At 32.2% G+C, this 18887-nt stretch overlaps 1 protein-coding gene across 1 annotated transcript in view; it reads left to right on the top strand.

Annotated features, from left to right (window-relative positions):
- The first annotated feature begins 299 nt into the window (after positions 1–299).
- LOC118195316 (monocarboxylate transporter 10-like) overlaps positions 300–18887 on the top strand; it is a 587842-nt gene continuing 569254 nt past the window's right edge. The window contains exon 1 of the mRNA XM_085827343.1: positions 300–2550. Coding sequence (XP_085683469.1) covers positions 2037–2550 — 514 coding nt within the window. The 5' untranslated portion in view covers positions 300–2036. The remainder of the gene's footprint in view (positions 2551–18887) is intronic.

Genomic DNA, 18887 nt, shown 5'->3' with positions numbered 1-18887 from the left:
CTATTTTTCTTTGCAAATGCAAAATTTTGCAAATGCAAAGAAAAATAGAAATACACGTGTTGAAAATATATCATGGTAAAGTATTTTCATACAATCCATCATTTCTAGTCTGCCATTTTGAATCGAAACAAAAACAAACGATTTTACAGAAAGCGGCAAAAAGCCGCATCTTCTGTGGAATTTGTCGGAAGCACGGGGCAGTCTTTTTGTTTTGAATAACCGTGTCAACCGTTGGGCGCGCTGCTGTTACCTCCCAGTACCGATGCTTCCGAAAACCACATTGCTCTGCGCCGGCAGACGATGTGGAGTTCGCTCGCAGACGATCGAGAGTCGGGTTGCTGCTGCAGTCTGTTGCGCTCTTTTAAACTTTCACCGAAACAGCTCGTAGAAAAATAGTTTTTCTCTAAACGTACCTTCTAGACTTCGTAAGGTTTTAGTTGAATTTTGGAGTTTAGCAATAAATCACTGTCAAGGATTTATGTACTTGAACTGAACTGAAAAGATTCATTATTTCGAACTTGGATTTTATGAAACAAATTTTTATAACAGGTACGAATTTTATATTTAAACATTCCAGTTGTAAAAACGTTTGTGAGAAAAATCTGCCTCTTTAAAAATGAAAGAATGCCTTACATTTTAAAATATTCTAAAAAATTATAATCAATTTGTCTGGAATTACATTCATAGGCAATAAATAGTAAATATTATGGGAGACTTATTATATATCTACGCATGAAGTAGAACGTTTCTTACGTAGCAATACATAATATTTTACACCATAACTGTCTTTGAAATATAAAAACAATTCTTGAAAAGCTATGCAGATAACATCTTTTAGATTTATTTTATTCCAGTGAAAATTAAAATCAATAATGAAATGTAGAATATAAAAAAAAATTCTGTGCTGCCAGCAATGATTTTACAACTACACTTCAAAACCTAAGATTAAAATGAAATCAGTTAACTTCTTCCTCTGACATTTCTATTTATATATTTCCAAAAAAATATTAATATGATTTAATTATTAGTTTGAAGATAATGGGCTCATTATACAAATAGCGCATATAAACTATTTTAGAAGATCATTATAAAATAAAACTTTATTTGAATATGATGATATATTGCAAATAGGATATAAAAGTAAGATATACATTATCTGTACAGTGCAATGCCTCAATTGATTTATAAAATGAGAAGCTGTTCTATTTTACTGTGTATTAACTGTATCGAACCGACATAAGACTCCTTTGTTTGATTTAATAGTGATTTATTTCATGCAAGCGCCAATTTTCCCTTAAGCAACTGTTATGTTTAAATCATCATAGATTAATATATTAATAGAACAATCAATGTATATTCTGCTGATATTTTAAAATGCTTAACAATTGGCAGTAGGAGTAGTCAATATTTGATTGGTTGAAGTGATATAATATATCTGAGAGATGATTTACTCATTCTAAATTCATATACTGTAGTAAATTAAAATAATTATGTGTCATAGAACGCTTCAGAAGTCTTTCAAAAATGTCTCCGTGTTTCGAGACAGTAAACATTTTGTGAAATCATTCAATTAGCACATTTACTGCAATAAAATCGTTATAAAAGTGAGATGAAGACATGCATAAATGCATGCATTAATTAACCACAGGCACTGAACTTCAAGAAACTTTATTCTGTAAGTCCGTAAAACATTTTTGTTGATTGAGATCAAGTAGAAGTAAAATAAGATAAGCGCAACGTTTCTAATGTAAATTAACGAACATCAGCTTTGCTGTTCGTAGTTTGTATATCCTTCTCTGGTACGAAAAATAAGCAATAATTTTCGAAGATTCAATCTTGCTTATTTAATACATCACTTTGATAAATCTTAACAACATGGAAGCAGCTGTTCTGGAACGGTGGCAGGTTATTTTTTAATCGGTTATAAAATAAAAATAATTTCGCCGTGATCTGTGAACGCCAAGTGGATAAACTTTCGCTGCTTGTTCAAGCTTATAATTTCTCTTGTTGCAAGCAAAGCTGAAGCGTGTTCAGCCATGAACAAAGAAGATCAAGACAGCCAACCAGAGAACAACTGTTCTTGGGATTTGCCATCATCTTCACTGTCTTCTGGACAACTTACTGATGATCCTACAAAGGCATATCGGAAGAAATACCGATCCAAATCAGCTGTGTCCAATGATCCTCGTAGTCCTTACTATACAAGCCAAGGATTTCCCAACGAAGACAGTTTGAAAATTGGAGGTCGATTCACCAAGGCCCCCAGTGTGTCTTGTGTACCAAGGTACGACTGCAACAAGTATTCCGATGTTGCTAATAAAAGTTATCTGCCATTCAATGGTGGGATTCCCGGCTTGAATCTTTCGCCGGATGACCCCAAAGCGGCTACTATCCGGCAGCATTATTACCCGGAAGGTGGATGGGGATATGTGGTGTGCGTGTGTGCCGTGCTGGTGGAAATAATATCCGGTGGCGTACAAGCCAGTTTTGGGCTGCTGCTGATTACGATAATGACAACATTCGCTAAGGAAGCTACCTTCGTACGGGCGGGTAAGTGAGAAATTTATTTATTTTTTACATTATTATGGTAAATAATGAATCGTAACGGAAATCCGAACCTTTAATAATGAAATGTGATGTTTCTAAGCAAACTTTTATTTTTTGAAAGGCTACATGTTAGCTACTTCTTTAAAGGGTTATATGGATTAAAAAAAAACGTTCTAAAGTTTCAAAGATTTTACATATTTGTATCCTATTTATGCAAAGGCGACTTCTGAATTTTAGAATACTGCAGATCACTTATAAAACGGGAGTGTATGAATGTGACAAACGGTAGTGAAGTTTCCGTTACAAAGAATTAAATTCGAAATCCTTCTTATTTAGTCCCATATATTATTTTATTTAAGTGTACATTGTCATTCTTTCGCGTACAGAGTAATAACCTTGCTTCTCTTATTTTATTTCTTAATAATAATAATAATAATAATAATAATAATAATAATAATGATAATAATAATAATAATAATAATAGAATCCGTTAAAATAATGAATGTGATTTTAGATGCTTATAAGAGATTTATTTTGCTTATAAGAGATTTATGCTTATAAGATATTTAACTTATAAGAGATTTTTCTTTAAAAATGTTTAAAAAATATTTTTAAAACTTTGAAAATAGTTTTTGGAAAGGCTATTTATGCTATATACAACCTTCCGTAGTTTTTGAAGATTTTTTTAGTATAAAAATGAAGATGGGAAGAATTTAATATATACACCACGTAAGTGGCGATTGCACTGAAGTGTGCACAAATAGACACGCATAAATTTTATAAATATGTAGATAAATATAAAAATACATTCAAATGCGCATTCGAGTTCACATAAATTGGCATAAAACACTGAAGTGTTTCGAGTCTAAATTTATATTCTACAAGTACGTTTTTATGATTTTTTTCTTGACTCACACGGTAATTTCATTCCTTAGCACGTGCGGAGCACGTTTATTCGAGAGAAATTGCTTTTAAAATGTTAATTTGATTGGAATGTCTGCATGTCATTGAGTGTAAACTTTCTGGAAAATGCTTGTATTTTGTGACTTCGTTTCAATTATTGGTGCAACATGTAATGGAATTTATGGAAAAAGTTTGATGTTCACTTTATTAAACTTTCACGTCTAAGGAGAAATATTTTACTTTATATATGCATTTATACTTTTGTATTTAGCTGTTACATGACTGTCATTTAGCTGTTACATTTTAAGCATAACTTTAAATTATAGAACAAAATGAATCACAGCTATACAAAAATGTACATAAGACTCTATAAATCAAATAAATAAAGTTTGAATCAAAAGTTATGCTTAAAACGGTAAATGATTTTTATTTAATGAGCGTTATTTATAAAAGTTGTGGTGAAGCTATTTTATCCTTGGAAAATGATTATATAAACTCGTCGTTTGTTCGTTTTGAAATCTTCGGTTACTTAATTGATGTTAATGATGCAAAATATGTATCCAGAATAATATGCGTTCTGAACATTTTCCTTCCAAAAACTAATTTTTTTTTCTAACTCTTAATGTAAATTTCAATTGTATTTCACTTTTACAGTACTATTAAAATATTTGGCAGAATAGACATATATTTCTACGCAACATCGTATAAAATGTAGTAGCATATCTTGTTGTTTATAATACCTCGGTAATTAATATTATGTTTTCAGTTTTAATTAATTAATTCCAATAGAATCGTTTTGCTTGCATTTGCTTTGATATAGTAGTAGACAATTATTACTAAATTAGTTATATTTTCCCTATTTAATACATCAAATTCAGTCGAATTGTCAATCTATTTCTTCTATCTTTCTTTACTGTTAATTTATATTCGATTTTGAAGTACTAAACTCCTACGAACTATATCACCTGCTATACAAACACTTGTATTTTATGCAAAAGATACTTTAGGAAATAGATTGTTCAAGTTTGCTATATCTCCTCTGTTAGTTTTGGGTTAGTAATCCTGGCTTCGCTTTATTTAAATTATGATTGAAAAATGTTAAGATTCAGCTTATTTTCCGTTTTACGACAATTGTGCGTCCATTTCTTCTAATGAAAAGAAATGTTCTAGATTTTTATTAAAACTTAATGATGAATTAAATATTTATGAGAAATGAAGAAAAGGCTTAAATCTCAAAACTTTTCAATAAAAATATGATGTGTACACCACATGACTTCCTTGTACGGAATATTAAATTATACGCATTTTTTCTTGAATTTCATTTAAATTGATTGGATTGAATTAAATCTACTTCGTCGACAGCGCATAAACTACAATAGAATAAATGCACTCTTTAAAGTTCAATATACTTGTTTACTATAACGACGCTTTGAATGCACAAAATTTATATCATTTGAAGAATTATCGTTGCCACATGTTCTATTCAAATACTATAATAAAGCTAAAACGATGCATGAAAGAAATTAAGCAAACAAAACAGAAAAGAAACAGTTTTTCACAGACGATTTAGTATTTCTCATTCAATTAATTCGGCTCTCACTTCGCGACAAGGCAAAAATACATAAAAACTCAAAATATCTGTATTAAAATTACGAAGTAAATCTTAAACGCTTTTTTCCTCGAAAAAAATTCCAGAAAGGATTAAGCATGATTTAATTCGCAAAAATAAATGAAGGCGTTATCTTTGTTGCTGCGAAGCTAAGTTTCTCTAGATTGGCAACAAATCTACTAGTCTGCTGTTTCAAATCTAAACAAACAATGGCCGCCATAAAAAAAAATTATTAGGCTTAGAGGCACTTAAACAACTTTAAAATTGTTGATAATTCTAAAAATATTGCATAAAGATTTACTAAAGGCATAAAAATCTTAACCGGAAGATAAGAACAACATAATTCAATCATTTTTAAAGCAAAAAATGTACAATTTACAAACATATATGTGTAAAGAAACTGAGATTACTGAGTGGATATATATCTAAATATATTTATATACGTTTGGTGCGGCCGATTGCAACCAAAATACGAGGTACACATCTACATGTTATAGCAGTCCTATATACAAAATTTCAACATTCTGAGGATATTCGTTTTTGAGTTATGCGAGATACGTACGTACGTACGTACATACGTTCGTACAGACGCAACGAAAAATTCTCTTCAGAATTAATTTTAAAGCAGTTTTATAATTTTTTGGGAGGAAAAGAGTATTTTATTCTGTCCTTAGGTATAGATATCACGAAAAACATCGTTAAATTGCATTCGATAGCTGTCAAAATGGATATTTTAGTTGAAATATGCTGCCTGAAACTTTTCGCGATTACAATTCTTCCTTTTTACTTCTTACAAGGAAGTAAAAAAAATATTTTTATCTGCTCCTCGCGAAACTATTGTCATTCGAAAAAATGTAAGGTATTTATTTTTAAGTTTCAATTACCAAACTCGGCTCTATGGAACTAATGTGCTTCAGCGGCCGGAAATAAAATAGTTTTATCTTCTATGTGCCAGCGTGTTGCCATTCAGTGAAGCCTAAAAGACACTTTGAAATTTAATTTGGAGGTTTTTGAGTAATAAACGAAGTAATTCAAAACCAATAAACAATAATTAAAAATTTGTTTCCGCTTTTTAATGTGAATGGTTTAAATAAACATGTGTTGAATTGAGATGAATAATTGAAAAAAAATCTGAAAGGTTTCAGACTTTAAATTACGTGCAAAAGGGCGTTTTTTTTTAACATCTAGTGTGTTACCTTTATTTATTAAATAGCATGTTCTTTGCACTTAAACCACAGAAGTCAGTTCAACAGCAATATCGCAAAATAAGCTTATCTCTATAATTTCCGATACAGAATATCGCACGTTGGAGATAAAAAAATGTGTTTATTTTTCCGTACAGTGGTGCCATTGCTCGCTTTGAAATCGTTTAATCAAAAATTTGTTGAAGTGTTACAAAATATGAAATCGATAATAAAAAAAAAAAAAAATTCAGATTCATATTAGAGCTTCCACATGCCCATATTCTATGGAAGACTACGTTATTCAAATTTTGATGGTTCAATATACCATTGTTTTATCCCAATGCGAGAAACATAGATTCATTCAAGCAGATTCTTCATTATTTAATTTCTTTAAATATAATACAGGGCGATAATATTTGGTGGCAGCAATTTGAAAAGTGATTCGCCTTTTATAGTTTTCAACGTATAATGCCAAAACGTAATTAATAGTCCTTCAGGGTAAATTGCCACTTTGGAGTAAAAATATTCAATATTTTTTATGAAATTATATTAGCTGGACTTATTAAAACTGTTATATACTTTTTCCTTTTTTATGGTAATTGTTTTTGGCGGTTCGTGCGCAAGTGGCTCTGTTAAAGAAATAATATGGCGAATATAAAAACATATATGGCAACCTCTAATAATCTATAGGGAATTTTAAAGATATGCTGTTTTTAAATATTTTGTGTTTTTGCAGTTGAATTGAATTTTATGGGGCATATGTGCGAAGAAGGTAATATTTAATAAATAAAGTTAAGATATGCAAAGTTAATAATAAAAAGACAAAAAAATTAAACTCGTTAGCCATCTTACTAATAAAATATTGATATGATGCACTGAGAAAAGACTGATACAAATATATAAATGGATGCTAGCTCTTAACACTGCATCGGGCATTCTAATGCTATGCTGCTATGCAGCTTTTAAAAATTTTCTGATTTTGTTTTTGAACTTTATGTGGCGTAAGTGTGAAGAAAACGATGCTTAATAATAAAGCTAAAAAGACAATGAAAACAAATATATTATCAGTAGCGAGTGCACTGGCACACTGGTAGACTGCACACTCAGCGAGAGCTTTAAATACCTTAACAAACTGTTTTGAACCACCTTTAAAATCTGAAGCCTTTCAGATTTAAATTTTTTTAAATTAAAAAGCATGTTTAAAATTTATGTATTACAAAGCATGTTTTTAGTCATATCTTCAGTTTGAAACTGTTTGATATGATATATAAATGTGCAATTCAAATATTTTTTTATTCAAAATACGTGCAGAAATTAATAAATAGCTAATTTGTTTTCATGTGCTCATTGGATAAACTTAATGTTGTTATCTTTCCTTGCAATTCAGGAAAGAAAATATCTCTTTATAAAGACACATTTTAAGGATATTCTTGTAATTTTTAAAACATTTCTTTGATTACCGTAGAATAAAAATGCAGTGCAAAACAGCAAAATCTTTCCTGTGTTTTATAGGGCAATTTCTGTGAACACACAATAAGACGTTTCGATGTTATAAACCCCATTTTTTCGAACTTTTGCTTGTAAATGTTGGTTTAGCTAGTTAAAACATTTGTAGTAATTATTAAAATATTTACTCTTATCTCCCATAACCTCGAATTTCGTTCCAAATCATTCGAAATTCCTTTCTAATTTTCAAAGTGAATCTAAAGCAAGATAATATTTTGGTGATAATTTTTAAAGTGAATGTAAAACAAGATAATATTTCGGTGACATTTTTGGTGATAAATTTCAAAATGAATGTAAAGCAAGATAATATTTTGGTGACATTTTTGGTGATAAATTTCAAAGTGAATGTAAAGCAAGATAATATTTTGGTGACATTTTTAAAGTTTTCTGACATCAAATCAGAATTACAATGATTCACAGCAAATAAGGACAGATTTAAGGACTCTTTTCCTTCTAAAAAATTATAAAACTGATTTAAAATTAATTCTGAAGAGAAATTTTCGTGGCGTCTGTGCGTATGTACGTATCTCCCATAACTCAAAAACGAGTAGCCTCAAAACATTGAAATTTTGTATATAGGGATTACTATAGCATATAGATGTGTATATCATATTTTGGTTGCAATCGGCACCACCAAAAGTATATATATGTCCACTCAGTTACTCAGTTTCTCAGAGCTCAGCAATCTCAGTTTCTTTATTCTTATATGCTTGTAAATTGTGCACTTTTTGCTTTAAAAATGGTTAACTTATGTTTTTCTTATTTTCCGGTTAAGGTTTTTATGCCTTTAGTAAATCTGCATGTGATATTTTTAGAATTATTAACAATTGAAAAGTTGTTTAAGTGCCGCTAAGCCTTTTGCAATGGCGGCAATCTTTGTTTACATTTGAAACAGCAGAATAGTAGATTTGTTGCCAATCTAGAGAAAGTAAGCTTCGCAAAAACAAAGATAACGCCTTCTTTTATTACTGTGAATTAAATTTTGCTTAATCCATTCTGAAATTTATTCGAGGAAATAAGTGTTTAAGATTTACTTCCTAATTTTTAATACAGATATTTTGAGTTTTTAAATATTTTTGTCTTGTCGCTAAGTAAAAACTGAATTAATTAAATGAGAAATACTGAATCGTCTGTGAAAACCTTTTTTTTGTTTCCTTAATTTCTTTTATACATCGTTTCAGATTTATTATAGTATTTGAATAGAATATGTGGCAACGATTAGACAATTCTTAAGATGATATAAATTTTGTGCATTCTGAGTTAAAAAATGAATGAAATTTAACGCTGTTAAGCGAACCTAGTGCCAGAGTGTCGCTATGGTAAACAAATATAGTGAATTTTAAAGAGTGCATTTATTTTGTTGTGGTTTATGCGGTAATGACGAATTAAATTTAATTCAAACCAATAAATTTAAATGAAATGCAAGAAAAAATGCTCATAATTCGAACCCTGAATCGAACTACCAGTATTCTGTGACTTATCTCTGCCACCTGGTGGGTGTTTAGTCACTACTATTTGAAGATAGAAATTTTTTTAATTTAACGCAATTTTAAATTTTCATTGTACGTAGCGTATTCGGAAACTAAGTACCGTTTCATTCTAGCTCCGTCGCAGCGCTGTGGTAAACGTCCCGCGCATGCGCACTAGTCTTTCGTGTTCAGTGACTTTCAATTGTCGCCATTTTGGTTGCTCTATGTTGTGTTTTCAGTTTGCTGTGCACATTCAAAATGTTTAAGACAATTAGTTCTCCCGCTGACTGTGACATTCGTGCCGTGATTAAATTTTTGAACGCAAGGAATGTTAAACCGGCCGAAATTTATCGTCAAGTGACAGAAGTTGACGGTGAATACGCGATAAGTGATGGAATGGTGAGAAAGTGGGTAAGAATGTTTAATGCAGGTCGAACAAATGTCCACGCCGAGGCTCGGAGTGGTCGGCCTTCTGTTGTCACCGATGATTTGGTAAGGAAAGTTGATGAAGCAATTCATGAGAACAGACGCTTCACAATGACAACTCTTTCAGAGGCATTTCCACAAATTTCACGTACTGTTTTGTTCGAAATTGTGTCTGACCGCTTGAATTATCGCAAACTGTGTTCCCGATGGGTTCCAAAAATGCTCACTGATGTTCAAAAAACAAAGCGACTTGGTAGTGCCCTGACATTTCTCACGCGGTACAGTGATGAGGGAGAAAACATTTTAAACCAAATTGTGACAGGTGATGAAACTTGGGTGTGTCATTTCACACCAGAATCGAAATAACAATCGATGGAGTGGAGACACACTCATTCTCCGAAAAAACAAAAGTTCAAAGTGACAATGTCATCACAAAAAATCATGTGCGCTGTCTTCTGGGATAGGAAAGTCGTTTTGCTTACTGATTTTCTTCCCAGAGGTGAAACCATTAATGCGGCACGATATTGTGAGACTTTAACAAAACTAAAGCGTGCCATTCAGAGCAAACGAAGAGGAATGCTCAGTAAAGGAATTGTGTTGCTCCATGACAATGCTCGGCCCCATACTGCTGGTGTCACTCAATCGTTAATTCGACAGTTTCATTGGGAGCAGTTCGATCACCCGCCGTACAGCCCGGACTTGGCGCCGTCCGACTATCACTTGTTCCTGCACATGAAGCGCGAGCTTGGTGGCAAGCGCTTTGGATCTGACGATGACACGAAAAATGCTGTCGAGTCGTGGTTACCGAAACTGGCGGGAAGTTTCTTTGACGATGGTATACAAAAACTGGTCACCCGCTATGACAAGTGTTTGATCATTGGCGGAAACTATGCTGAAAACTAGTTTAAGACATGTATTTTCATGTAAAAATAAAATTGGATTCGAAAAAATTGTTTTACTATTTTTTTTTTTTTTTCAAAACGGTACTTAGTTTCCGAATACGCCTTCTTTTCCGCTTTAGAACACATTGGAATGCAATACAAATTAGAATGATGGAAAATCAAACAAATTTTATTTGGGGAGAACAGTTAAATGGGGTAAATACTTTAAGACAGCCATTAACATAAATAGAGGGTGTTTACAAGGCGAAAAGGCTTTTAATGTGTTCCTTTTACGAGTTTTGTAAATACTTTAAGATAGCCATTAACATAAACAGAGGGTGTTCACAAGGCGAAAAGGCTTTTAATATGTGCCTTTTACGAGTTTTGTAAATACTTTAAGATAGCCATTAACATAACCAGAGGGTGTTTACAAGGCGAAAAGGATTTTAATATGTGCCTTTTACGAGTTTTGTAAATACTTTAAGATAGCCATTAAAATAAACAGAGAGTGTTTACAAGGCGAAAAGGCTTTTAATATGTGCCTTTTACGAGTTTTGTAAGTACTTTAAGATAGCCATTAACATAAACAGAGGGTGTTTACAAGGCGAAAAGGCTTTTAATATGTGCCTTTTACGAGTTTTGTAAATACTTTAAGATAGCCATTAACATAAACAGAGGGTGTTTACAAGGCGAAAAGGCTTTTAATATGTGCCTTTTACGAGTTTTGTAAATACTTTAAGATAGCCATTAACATAAACAGAGGTTGTTTACAAGGCGAAAAGGCTTTTAATATGTGCCTTTTACGAGTTTTGTAAATACTTTAAGATAGCCATTAACATAAACAGAGGTTGTTTACAAGGCGAAAAGGCTTTTAATATGTGCCTTTTACGAGTTTTGTAAATACTTTAAGATAGCCATTAACATAAACAGAGGGTGTTTACAAGGCGAAAAGGCTTTTAATATGTGCCTTTTATGAGTTTTGTATGCTTTTGTAAGGCTCCAACTAACAGTGCTCAAAAATGTTTTTATTTGAACAGTGCATATTGAAACAACTAGATTCTTACCATAACAAATATTAAACATTTATTCGTGAGCTTTCTCCTTTATTCAATTATTATCTTTCATGAAAAATATCAAAACTTGTGAATTTTGAAAAATATGTTATATAAACATGGGATTCTAATGGTAATGTTTCAACAAAATTACAATTTATTACCCATTCGCAAGTGTTAAGGATAAATTTTTAATTTGCTAAAGTGAATTCATTCATGCCAAAATAATTTTTATCCTTTTACGGTGAATTTAACATTTTTGAATACTATGTAGAGAAGGGAATTAATTATAACAAGTGGGATGAAACTTTTACTTCTTTCTGTTTGGCAACACTAGATGTCTCCTTGCACTTATCTCAAACTCTTTCTCCTTAACCTCCGTTTTGTTACATTTTGTAATGTTGTAACCCGTTTGGTTGTTTCATTATATAAATTGAATAATGAAATTTAGAAATATAATCTGTGATTCCTAATATTGATAACAAAGTTTAGCTTATTAGACTGGTTACGGATATTTCAACTTTGTATCAATTATTATATTATATTTACGCAAATTTCGTTTAATCAAACAAAATATTGTCAAAAATTAAAAAAGAATTTATAAAGAACGAGAAAATACAAGCTTTCTTAATCTTTCGTAAATCCATTTATATTTTATAATAAATATAGACTGTCTTCCTTTGCTTTGAACATTGTATGACATTTCCTGAAAGAAGCAACTATGTTGACGTATTGGAATTCTGTGCAATTGGCTCTGAAGAGACTTAGCAAAAGAATTTCTGAGCCATGTAACATAACGATATTGTTAACCCACTTTACGGCTAGATGATTAAAAGAAAATAGCCGAGGGACAATTGGCTCCATTAATAACCAAAGAAATGGTATATTTTTCTAGACAATCTATTATCTTTATGATACGCAGCTGAAAAATAAAACGAGGACAGCTGTTCGTCATATATGTTGTTTGTAATATACGTTAGTCTATCTAGTTACTTATAGAAAAGTCATTGATGGCTATCTCAGCTAAGGACAGAGATGCCTTTGTGTAATATTTCTGAGGGAAACTTGCTCGTATTCACGTTACACATGGGACGAATTACGTCAAGTTCCCATGTAGCCAACTATTTTGCTGGGATTCGAGACCGAGGGGTAAGTATGACGAAATGGCAAATTTTAACCCAGAATGTAAGAATATGCAGTGTACAGTTTAGTTGTATACTGCGAATAAAAAATTGGGACAGTTCCCCCGTTCGCATATTTCACAAGTGCACATATGTATAGCAACCGAGGGAGTGGCTTCTAGGATGGACCAATGAGCATCCAGTAATATTTCTGTCATGTCACATGACCTTTCGCATGCTTTAAGATTTAAGCAAGATGGTTGAAAATATTCTGCCACGCAATTTTCTGTACAAAATAATTAAAGCATCCTCAATTGCTTCTGAATTTTTTCATTGCGAAGTTAGATTAAATGTAGGAAATTATGAAGATTTCACTATCTGGTTCAAATCAATACAAACAGATGTTGGATACTTCGCAAAAATATCGATGTGAAATATTGTTTAATAAGTGGTAAATAAGAAAGAAATATGTGATAAACATCTGAGCCCAAATACAATCTTTATATAAAACTATGCGTATGAGAAAAATATTTACATCAATTATGTATGTAAATAGAAGTCAGCACTTTTTATTGCAGTCTTAATAAACGCTCACTCTGAAATGTACTGTCTACACAAGAAATACTCACCAAATAGAGTGAATTTATCTTATTCACAACGAGTATATTCAGTTTATTCACATATAGTTTTTAATGTTAACAAGGGATAGTCAGATCATGTGTATTCTGAATCTTACACTTTAAAAATCAAAAGAATACAAGCACTGCAATAAGAAAACACTAGATTCATTGTAACACTTTCAGTAATTCTCAGCTGAATTAAAAAAATATACACTGGAATTCTCTTAATTCACATAATATGCCGTGAACATCAATCCTAATTTTAATGCGTGATAAAAAATCCCGAAAGTTAAATGATTAATCAAACTCAGAAAACGAAAGCACTACGAGATTTTCTACTATTACGCCATGTATTTATAAGTAAACAACATACGCCTACATGCACGAAGATTTAGCGTCACAAGAGCAATAGCAGCTCATTGGTCCATTTTCGAAACCCCTCCCTCAGTGGCTACGCTGATGTGCACTTGTGAAATATGCCTCCCGTTCTACTGGGAGGATTGACGAAATTCAACTTACGTTTTTTATGTTTCCAAAGTGTGACTGAGAGTATGTATTAGAGTTATATATATTATTATCCTAACATTGGTATTTTGACACAGAATCGGACTTTTTTTGAAAGGACATGCCAGCTTTTTTCCATATTTCGATTCTGTGTCTCAGATTACAGCCAAACTGCCAAATTTTGTAAAAATCGCAAGAGTAGTTTTTAAAACATTAGCTCTCAAAATTTTAGCTCCTCAATCTTAACTAAATTTGGTATATATTTTATTAATATCTCTTTTTTTTTACTAAACGTATTCGATTCTTCCTTTCAAATTTCCAAATTTAAGTTCCTTCCAAAAAAAAAAGTCGCCCATTTTTATGATTTCTTCTTAAAACTTGTATTTTTAAATAATTTTTATAAATTATTCAAAAACCATTTTGAATCATAACCTTTAAAATGTTTACCATCTTCTTAAAGTAGATGTATTTCTAAGCATACCTGCAAAAAATTAGAGTTTTTTATTCAAAATTTCAGAAGATATATGTGAATTTATATATTTGTTCGTTTTGAAATTTGGCATATTTGTCACGAGCCATAATAACGCCAAATGTGGTTTACGCATTTTGCTAAAATTACTTGGAAGAATGAATGATAAGTCATTTTTTCCTCGCTCGTGCACAGTGAAAAGGTAAAGAAAATAGGTTACTATAAACTAAGAAGTTCGCCAAGTGAATTATTCTTGGCACAAACTCAAAAAAATGCGCCAAGGGAAATTTTTGAATTTCTTCTTAAATTTCGCACCAAATTTTACAAAATTTAATATTTAGGCATACTTTGAGTCGTAGAATGGAAATATGGAAAACAATTGCCGTGCCATTTCAGAAAAAGGCCTATTTTTTGTCAAAATACCTATATTAGAACAATCCTGTATATAAATCTAATATACAGCGTGTTTCAAAAAGAATATACGCATTTCGAATGCACATATTTATTAAACTGTATGATATACGAATATGAATCTTTACACACATATGTACGAACCTCTCAAGTTCAGATTACAGATGTTACAGATGTTCAATATGTCCTCCATCAGCGACACGAACAATATCATATCGATACTCAAATTCCTTCCACACTCCGGCAAGGATGTCCGTCGTCACTGATGTTATGACAGTATGGATTCGGTTCTTCACCTCTTCCAGGTTCTGTGGGAGTGGTGTTACATAAACGTTGTCTGTAATAAAACCCCACAAGGAGAAGTCACAGGGTGTCATGGAGGCCATGGAGGCCAGCTGAGACATGCTAAGTCGCTAGCTCATGGACGACCCATCCAACGGTTCGTAGAGTTTCATTCAGATAATCCCTCACTTGGCGAAACCAGTGAGGGAAGGGGGCCCGTCTTGTTGAAAAATGAAGTAGTCTTCGTGCAGCCTTCGGAAGCAAGCAGTTTTGTAACATAGCGATATACTGCTGACCGTTAACCGTGTTTCCATCAAAGAAGAATGGACCGGAAACAGATAATCGGGATATCGCACAAAACGTGTTGATTTTGTGCGAATCTCGTACATTGTTAATGACTGCTTGTGGGTTCTGTAGGCCCCAAATTCGAACATTGTGTTTGTTTACATGACCACTAACATAAAAAGTCGCTTCATTGCTGAACACAATGCATTGTGCGAAAGTGTTATCATTGTCAATAGCATCAATAATCTCGTTACAAAATGCCATACGTTTGCGTTTGTCATCAGGATGCAGAGCCTGTAACAAATGTAACTTGTACGGGTTTCATAAGCAACCGACGTCTGAAAACACGCCACATTGTTGTTGTAGGCGGTTGTGTAACTCACGACTGGCACGACGAGTTGGTTTTGAAGGACTAGGTTGGAAAGCAGCTTGAATTCGTGCAACATTTTCTTCGGGAAGAAGAGGCAGCCAGGACTCTTTCCTTTACATACACATCCTGTATTTACAAACTGTCGATACCATCTGCGAATGTTCCACCCATTCGGAGGATCACTTTGGTACCTCAACTTGAAACGTCTTTGCACTGTAATCACGGAATTGCACTTCGCAAACTCCAGAACACAAAATGATTTCTGCTGCGGAGTAGTCATTTTTAACATGTGACAGTTACCACGCAAAATAGAAGGCAACTGACATCTAGCGGTTATAGTATAAAGTCCGTAATCCGGATGTCCATTATCCGGAATGATCTATGTAAATTTTGATACACTTTAAATCATAATTGCTCTTTATTTCATAAATTACAGTTTCATATTTTTAATTGTGTAATTTCTGCCTGCCATCTTACCAGATTTAAATTGATGATCTATAATCCGGAAAAACCCCTAATCCGGAATCGCCGAAGTCCCGACGAGTCCGGATTACGGACTTTGTACTGTGTAAACTAGAATATGTATTCGTATCGCCAATAGCTGAGCCGAGGCGCAGTGATCGATAGTTTGGACAAAATAACCAATATTCATTTTGAAACACTCTGTATATCCTGAGTCGCGCTTTCGACACATGAAAAACGCAATTCGAATTTCGACAATCGTCCCAGTAGAACGGGAGATAGAGAAGTTTCCTCCCTTTTTTTTGGCGCAGTGTACGCCTAATTTAATAACATAAAGAAATCGTAATTATAAATGCTATGTTTGGTAAGCAGAAGGTAAACTAAGGAGCTAATTGAAAACCTTCTTGCAGTATAATGTTCTTGTGTTGACATAATATAAACAAGGCTAATACCAAGAAATTAAATTTATTCACCTTTATTGAGTTAGCGCTTTTGCGTTGGCATAGTATAAGGCAAGCTCAGCAGACAAATACGTTTATGTTCTTCCCAAAGCTAGAGTTCAATGACGTCACTTGGCTTATGTGGGAAAAAAGAACACATAGAGGAAGTAGTTGCTTTGGAGCAAACTATAAATCAGTGACGTCACACGCTCAAAGATATTTCTTCGGGAAGAGCAAACATTATAAGTGCAGTATCTTTGGAATAAATCTAGTGATCTTTCAGAAGAGTGCTTTTTTCCTATCACGGCATAACGTTGGTGTCACGAAAATGACATTACTATCGTTTTCCTTTTATGAGGGGACGTATTTAAAGCTATTGTAATCCTTAAATAAAAAGTAGATATTCTTTGTTAATTGAAACTAGAAAGAGAAAAGTGGTTAAGTTAAATGATTCAGTGATTCTGTTGTCTCATTTCACTCGCAGAAAAATGTAATTAATAGCATTGTTAAACTGATTTTTATGCTTTTGTTAAGAGCTATTAAGTTTATAATGGCACATAGTGAAAGCAATGGGCTTGTTAAACTGGTTTTTACTTTTCCGTTAAAGTTGAGGTTTATTTTTTAAAAGAGCTGTTGAGTTTAAAAACTGGATTCTGCTGATATTTCAAAATATAATCTCCCTAAAATAAATCTCACCTTCAGCTACTTTTGTTTGTAAACATTGATTAAATATACTGATTTTCCGATATTGTCTCATTATCGTGAAATCAGTATATTTAATCAATTGTTTTCAAAAGGCGTTCCGTAAGAGATTTTCAAACATACTTGAAATGTTCCTCTTTGAATCACGGCAAGAAATGGAGGAAAAAAAAAAAAAAAAAAAAAAAAAAAAAAAAAAGAACATTGAATGGAAAAAATATTGAAGTAAGTTTTAGAAGTGCTCTGAAAACCAATAAGCTGAGAATAATTAAAGAAAAATTTATTAATTCCAAAATAGTGTATATTGTGTGGTGAATTGTATTTCTACTTGCGCTTACATTTATAATTACGTCTTACTTTAGTTAGTTGATTGCAAATACCGCAAACAGAGCACACACAACATAATTCTTTATCATATAAAAACACAGCACTTTTCCCTTAAAATCTTTTTCCCCCTTTTTTCCCTTTTTCTTTCTTTTCCTTCGGGAGAGGGGAGGGAAGAAAAACCATCGTTTGGGAAAGAGGGAATAAAGAAATAAACAGAAGGATAGTGAGATGGCAAGATAGGAAGAGAATGGGAAATTTTAAAGCCGTAAAATAATGTGTCATCGAATTTCTTTTTTGGACAAAATTATTTTCAAGTATACCCCACATCAGTTTTTGAAAAACCAATGGGATTTGAGAGATATCGAATTTTTTTTTATCTTATCGAAATAAATTTCTTTTGATACAATAGGTCTAGTGAAAAATGTGATAAAATAAAAATGTTTCTTAATTAACCTAGTGGGATCTTATATTTATCCTTTTCACAATCAAATAGATTTTCAGTTGATGAAATGAAACTGATTATCGAACCGCTTAATCAAATTGATTGTCAAATCAATTAATGAATTGTCCAAATCGAACTGGCAACTTGTCAAAAACATTTTATACCACACTGTGTATTAGCATGTTAAATATATTTCCGCAACCTCTTAAATTTCCTGTAAAGTCTTTTAAATCTAGATGATTAATGAGGCCCTAATTTATTGATCATATTATTGACATATATTATGGGCTCACAAAAGAGATATTGATTATTTTGCTTGTATTCCTGAAATAGATCTTTAAATCATGTTTGTGTAATGCGTCTTTATTATTTTAACACCTTTTCGTTTTATTATCTTTTAATAAAAGTCTCTGATTATTAGTAAAAAATGTGTTATTTTAAAAGTAACCACATTTTGTTTCACTTAATGGAATTTTTTTCGCATATTCCATTGGCAACTTAAATAAATTTTAGATTTATAACGAATTATCACATTTTTCCATGTGCGGTTCACTGTGCAAGTAGTAATTAGTAAGTAGTAAATAGTAGTAAGTTAAGTAGTGTAGTGTAACTGTGTAAGTAGTAAGTAGTGTAATGTAACTGTGTAAGTAGTAAGTAGTGTAATGTAACTGTGTAAGTAGTAAGTAGTGTAGTGTAACTGTTTAAGTAGTAAGTTAATAAGTGAGAAATCTGCGTGTCGAACCTTAATGAGGACACACCTGATTTTCACTTTGTAAAAAAAAAAAAAAAAAAAAAAAAAATCACGCTCTCTAAGTAAGTAAATATCAAATCTCAAATATCGTGCTGAGTAAGACTCAACACGATATTTGAGAGATAGT

The sequence above is a fragment of the Stegodyphus dumicola genome, chromosome 11 (genome assembly GCF_044657685.1).
Source record: "Stegodyphus dumicola isolate Sdum_Otavi_A_Nest chromosome 11, ASM4465768v1".
NCBI classification, from domain to species: domain Eukaryota; kingdom Metazoa; phylum Arthropoda; class Arachnida; order Araneae; family Eresidae; genus Stegodyphus; species Stegodyphus dumicola.
The sequence above is the reverse complement of the archived record's forward strand: the minus strand, read 5'-3'. Positions and strand labels throughout refer to the sequence as shown.